Here is a 6,283-nt window from a genome sequence, read left to right as displayed (position 1 = left end):
GGAGCATGCATTCTCAGGCAGAGTGACATGACATCGATCAAGAATCAAAGGAGTACACCAAGATTATCATGTCGCACCCGCCAAGACAACACTACAGTAGTTTCCCTAAAACCCTAAGTTACGTACCAACTAAAACTAGAATGATCTGATCTGATGAACGAGCAAGGCCTAAAGATCGAAGTCATCAGATCGAAAGACCGCATGAGCTAATTCATCTACATAACCACATATATGCATGTCACCACACTAAAGCAAAGCAGGTGTCGTGATTTTCTGCAAGAGACAACATCTTTCTTATGTTCATCTATTATACAAATCATTGTTCGGGTCTTCGGGATCTCTAGTCTACTTGATTGTACTCACCCTTCCGAGATTTAATTTTCACTCAGTTAGATAAGACTTTATGATTACTGAGTTTTGTATGATGAGGCCTTTATTGGCGAGTAGGTAAAAATACTAACAAGAGATTACATAAAAACTTAGTAGTGGAGGACCACTCTTACCAGTCATTCAAGTTATCAGAGATTTAACCTAATATAAATCCTCTTTACAATCAATGCTAGCTCAACACAATTCGTAAGAGATCAGATGTGGAATGGAATTATTCCATTTGCATTGAACTGCAAAACTGGGATCAATTAATTTTCACAAAGTTATTTGGTTATGGTTTCAAATAACGTAAAATCAAAACCAAGCCAAATTAGTTTTTTTCTTAACCTGGTACAAGCTTGTCGCGCATGAAATTGTTACACACTTAAGAGAATATTCTTGTAACGATATGCAATAGATGCTTAGGCCAAAATAAGTCCAAGTTGTATGATCCAACCCCTAGGAAGACTGTTTCTTTGTTGGTTAAAAATCTTCTAGCCAAATCTACAAGATCTTTGAAGGGATTGAGTTTTTTGACTTATGAATCCCAAAGACAATTTCCAAGTCCGTGAAAAATGTACATTTTAAAAGCACAACAAATCAAATTACACAAATGAATAGCTGATGGTTTCTCTCTTTTTTTTCTCTTTGCCGGTATGATTATGATTAGGCATATAATAGATTACTTTTATGTAAGTTTTTTTTAATATAAAAAAGGCTTAAATTTGATTTTCCATCAAAGTAATGAATCAAGATAAGTGTAGTCTCTGGTTCTACCATACTCCAAGAGACTTCCATAAGTCCGGTCCCAAACACCGATGAAGAGAGATTCAGTATCTGGACTAAACGAAATCCCAGATATCTCTCCAAAGAAATCAATCTCTTGCTCCTTTTTGTAACCTGTTTTTGTGTCATAGATATGGACAAAATCTGCTGGCTCCGCCATTGCAACGTACCGTCCATCAGATGTGAACCTAATGGACCGTACGGCTCCGAGGTTACCTTTTAGGACAGCGACTGATTCCGAGAGATTCCTTGTGTCCCAAATACGACAGGTCTTGTCTTGGTTTCCTGTGGCAAATGTTACACCGTTTGGATGCCAAGCTGATGCAAACGAATAGTCTAAGTGACCTTTTAGCGTCCCGATCGTCTGCAACAAAACTCAAAACCGTAAAGTTCCAAAAGACCTAACCGCAGTATAATAGACAGTTCCGGGAAGAAGAATCTTAAGTACCTGTCCGTTGCTTGAGTCAACCAGTAGACCATCTGGGTCATCTCCAACGACTGCTACTAGTTTTCCATCAGGACTAAGGGAGCTATGCTGTAAAAATTTCCAATTAAATAGCTTTGTAAGATTCAGTTTGATTTATCTGCAGAAAAGCAGAAGAATGAGAAATTAAGTGAGCTTACGTTGACAGGCCATAGAAAACGGACGAGTTGGACAAGCTGGTATCTCTCCATATCAAAGTCTCTGACTCCACAGTCATTATTTGAGGCCATGAAATGAAGTGCGCCGCTAATAAGACAATAGTACTAGTTTCAGTCCTGTTTGTCTTATAGCCTAAAACTTGAAAGCACAAAACCACCAACGTAATATTATGAAAGGCAAAGAGGTACCTGGAGTTTCTGTATATATCTACTGCATTGGTGATAGCGTTTTCGGTATAAGTTGTACGTGAACAGAAGCTCACACCAGGTCTATCAAGATGCTGTTTGTATGGGGGAACAAAAAAATTCACAAAATTGGAACATGATGAATAAGCAACTTCTTTGGCAGTTTAAATCAATGGAAAGAGGCTTCTAAGCAGTTGGTGGAAACACCGAAGTTTGCTACTATCCTTATTATATCTATTCAAAGTCGTTAAACTAACCTTGCAAATGAGTTCTCCCTGAAATCCACCAGCAACTAGCAGTCTTTCTTTTACTGCAAGAGTGCTGATTTGAGTCTCTGTAAATCCTTCCAACAAACTCTCGGGATGTTTCTGAATAATATAGAATATTATCGTCTTTAAATAAACCCAACAGAGACGAAAAGGAGTCCCAACAAGATAGTTACGATAATGCTTGAAAAACGAACCTCAGATGGAGCTACATGACCTTTAACATTAAGTATTTCATTCCTGGAACCAGTCAAAGAAGACCAGTGACTGATAGAGTAGTTTGACAATAGATAAACATCATGTTTTGAGGTAGCCCAGACCAAATTCCTCAACTGCAACAAAGAAGGGAAAATAATTAGTCTAACTCTGATTTCATCAACAACAGTAGCATAGAGAACGTCTACATTTGAATTACACTCCATCTGACTAAGAAGAAAAAAAGAAGCTACCAAGTTATATTTACATGATCTGAACAAAGAACCATACTGTTTGACATAACAGAGAAGGGTTTAAGTAGACAAACCTGGAAATGGAGAATGGTTGATCTCACTGATCTAGAATTCCTCCTGAACGAATAGAAAGAGCTGCCTTTCTCAGTATTCATGCATTTCTGGTTCCAATAAGCAAGACTAGAGTGAGAAAAAGGTCAACCTATGTACACCTCCTTATAAATAACCTTAAAAGAAGCATGAAATTACAATTCACCTTAGCAGATTCCTCACCCGAGTTGGGGATATTTTCATAGTTTTTATACTGTTCTAGCCTAGTTTTCCTATACTCTTTTCTAGTAACGCTAAGTCTATCCCAGGGTATACCCTGAATATCTTTCCCATTCCTTGCTTGAGCAGCAGAAGTATCTGCTGCAGACTTGTTCTGAAGTAATAATCCATGTACACAAGTTAGTAAACTGGGTGTGGTGTTAAAGAACATACACAAAAGAGTAATAACGGAGAAACAGAGTAAAGAAGGAAGACAAACCAATTGGTCTTGGTCTAAATCTTCGACTTCGGAATCAGAAGCATCGATATCCCTACCATCAAACTCGGCATTCATATCATCTTCAAGATCATCCATGTCATACTCATCAGCCATATATTCATCTTCAAAGTTCATAATCAAACATGGGGTGAGTGAGTGAGAGAGATCAATTCAAGGAAAAAAGAATACTCAAATCACACACAAGGGAAAACAGAACAAACCAAAGTCAGCCATATCTTCTCTTAGATATCCCCAAATTGAAACAAAGCCAAATCCAATTCCCACTTTCTCAAAAACCAACCTGCAATATTATATAGTAAACAATTCACAAACCAATACAAATTAATAATAATAAGATGATGCAAAATTCATAAATTTAGCAATAATCAAAAAATTCACAAAGCAATAAAAAGCATAAACAGAACAATAAAAAACATTAATATAATTATTGTATTTATGAATCTCCTAACTCTAAATTAGGGCTTACCCGCAAAATTCAATTCTCCAGGAATCAATTAAAATTGCAACGCAAAAATTTCAATAAAAATTGCAATTAAAAAAAAAATGAATAGGTAACAAAAAAATCAAAGAGTATTCGATCTAATGCACTAAAAACCCTATGTTTTTGAATCAGGAGGAAAAAGAAAAAGAGGTATATTAATTCGATAAGATCGTCGTCATCATCTCAACCCCAGAAAACCCTAATATTAGTAAAAGAGGGGTTTCACCAGAAGAAAAAAAAAAAAGAAAAAGAAAAGAGAGGATTAAATAAGTGAGAAGAATAAAATGAAAAAAAAATTCGATTACCAAAATCTCGAAAACTTGTGTTGAGAAATTGACGCGAATTAGGTAATCACCGGATCTGATGAGAGGATCCAATTTTATTGTGTATACAACATACACACTCCATGTATTTTTTTTTTAAAGTTAAGTTGATCATTTTTTTGGAATCAAATATTATCCACGTCAGCATATTAACAGCCAATATCCAATAACCACGCGTTACCCGTATCATTGAAGTTAACCCAATCTTATTTTCTTGGACCAACTGAAAAATCTTTATTATATACAACAACTAGATAAGAGCCGCACGAGATGCAAATTTAAAAATTATTTAAAAAAATAAATCGTAAATCTAAAACAAATTTTTAAAAATATATAAAGAATTTTTTTTCTAAAGTAAATATATAAATAATTTAAGTTAGAGAATATTTAATTTACCTTCATACAATTATTTATATTTCTATATTTTTAGTATATTATAATAATTTAAAGCTAAATTCTATCCCACTAAAACTTTTGTCAAATATTCATCATTACAAATATTATTATTCTCAAATTTCAAAAACGTTTCACAACTTATTTACAAAATATTTTACATGCAGCAAATTCATCAAAGCAACATCTAATAAGTAACCACATACAATTTTACTCTATGTTTTACCATTAAAATATGTTCTTACACCCAAAATTATTTTATTGTTAAAGTATGCTCTTTATCACCACCTATAAAATGTCTTCTAAACAAATTAAACAAATTTTATGTTGTTTTACTTTCATTTTGGCATAATTATAGTTCTTATAATTACTAAAATTGTTTTGTGATATAATTTCTTTAGCCATAAAGTTTTTTTTACTCCAAATATATTGGATGAACAACTGGTGAAAATTATCTACTCAATTACAATGATTTTATGACTAATCCAATAAAAATTGAGAAATTGAAAGAAATTTAATATAATATAATAAAAATAAAAATTTGAAAATTATAATCATGATGGTATATATATGTAACAACCCGTCCCGTGGACCCCACTAGCCTCACTGCTAGCCCACTAGCCTCACTGCTAGCCGCCCAAACGGACCCCAAGCTGGTCCTGCAGGGCATCGATCCTAACCCATCACTGTAGAAATCCACATCCACCAGTAGGTTATTGGTGCGCCAGGCGTTCCTCGAACCCTGGTCCCCACCCTTTAACAACCTTCCCACAGGACAAGTTGCCACCAATTGATGGAAATTTGTTTTATTTGGTTATCCGCGGTTATTGATTGTTGATAGGATGTTAGTGGGTATGGGACCACTAGTAAATTAAGGTATAAAAAAAAACGGGAAGGGTTGTTTCATTTTTGGTATCAATTGGTGGCAACTTGTCCTGTGGGAAGGTTGTTAAAGGATGGGGACCAGGGTTCGAGGAACGCCTGGTTCACCAATAACCTACTGTGGATTTGGATGAATAGTTCCATTTGCCCAGTAAGGGGTTAGGATCGATGCCCTGCAGGGCCAGCTTGGAGTCCATTGGGACAGCTAGCAGTGGGCTAGCAGGGTCCACGGACGGTCCGTTGGGGCAGCTAGCGGTGGGCTAGTGGGTTTCGCGGGACGGGTTGTCACAATATAAGTCTTAGATAATTCAGATATACAAAATAGAAACTTTATATACAATCCAAAACATGACATATGTCATAATCACGTTAAGGATCAACGACCTATTTACTTTTCAGAAGTATCCAATTGTACCAAAACAACTTAAAGTTATGACCTTGTCTCAAATATTCTCGGATCATAAATTCTCAACTTATTTTTACCCAAATCAAAAGTAGGGCGACAATATCCTGGAGAGGGGGATAATTTATTAATTATTCTCAACCTATTCTTTTGACATAATTTATTAATAATAATATACATGCTTAGTGAATTACTTTTTTGTTTATACATGTCAAACTCTTATTGAGAAAACACGTATAACATAAGTAGCCTACAATAGAAAATATATTAGTTTTGTTAATTTTCCTTTTTGATTTAGAATTTTTTTTAGATAAACATGTAAATTTTATTTAGATTTAATGTTATTTTTTAATTAGCTGTTTTGAAAAATAATAATTTTGGACACGTGTCAACATTTCATCAGTATACTTGACATGTGGCTAATTTGAAAACCCAACTTTATATAATAAGATTTTTAATATAATAAAAAGATTAATTCAAGCTTTTTTCCTAAGAATGCCAATCGGTTCTCCATGATCTTCGTTTTCTTTGCATGTGTCTTCACAAATCTTCT

At 34.6% G+C, this 6,283-nt stretch overlaps 2 protein-coding genes across 3 annotated transcripts in view; both read right to left on the bottom strand.

Annotated features, from left to right (window-relative positions):
* The window catches only part of LOC104755571 (uncharacterized WD repeat-containing protein C2A9.03-like), a 6,617-nt gene extending 6,107 nt beyond the window's left edge, over positions 1-510 (bottom strand). Inside the window, exon 1 of the mRNA XM_010477975.1 lies at positions 504-510. Within this exon, the coding sequence (XP_010476277.1) occupies positions 504-510 (7 nt within the window). The remainder of the gene's footprint in view (positions 1-503) is intronic.
* On the bottom strand, positions 911-4,140 carry LOC104732857 (uncharacterized WD repeat-containing protein C2A9.03). 2 transcript variants are annotated; one of them, XM_010452453.2, is made up of 11 exons: positions 4,035-4,140; positions 3,449-3,528; positions 3,228-3,349; positions 2,955-3,122; positions 2,773-2,859; positions 2,447-2,581; positions 2,241-2,351; positions 1,987-2,078; positions 1,780-1,885; positions 1,604-1,690; positions 911-1,519 (listed from the first exon to the last, which is right to left on the bottom strand). In XM_010452453.2, the coding sequence occupies exons 2-11, from the start codon at positions 3,459-3,461 to the stop codon at positions 1,106-1,108; spliced, it is 1,335 nt and encodes a 444-aa protein (XP_010450755.1). In that variant the 5' UTR covers positions 3,462-3,528; positions 4,035-4,140; the 3' UTR covers positions 911-1,105. The 2 variants fall into 2 exon arrangements, with proteins under 2 accessions (XP_010450755.1, XP_010450762.1); XM_010452460.2 differs by lacking the exon at positions 4,035-4,140 and adding an exon at positions 3,715-4,003.

This window comes from Camelina sativa, chromosome 2 (assembly GCF_000633955.1).
Source record: "Camelina sativa cultivar DH55 chromosome 2, Cs, whole genome shotgun sequence".
NCBI classification, from domain to species: domain Eukaryota; kingdom Viridiplantae; phylum Streptophyta; class Magnoliopsida; order Brassicales; family Brassicaceae; genus Camelina; species Camelina sativa.
This window is presented reverse-complemented; position numbering and strand designations above follow the sequence as displayed.

What these genes read in the sequence shown, in the direction of transcription:
- LOC104732857 (XM_010452453.2), bottom strand. An exon ending in GTCATGTAGCTCCATCTGAG is followed by an intron (nt 2,352 to 2,446) that starts GTTCGTTTTTCA and finishes TATATTATTCAG; the next exon opens with AAACATCCCGAGAGTTTGTT. An exon ending in GATATATACAGAAACTCCAG is followed by an intron (nt 1,886 to 1,986) that starts GTACCTCTTTGC and finishes TTGTCTTATTAG; the next exon opens with CGGCGCACTTCATTTCATGG.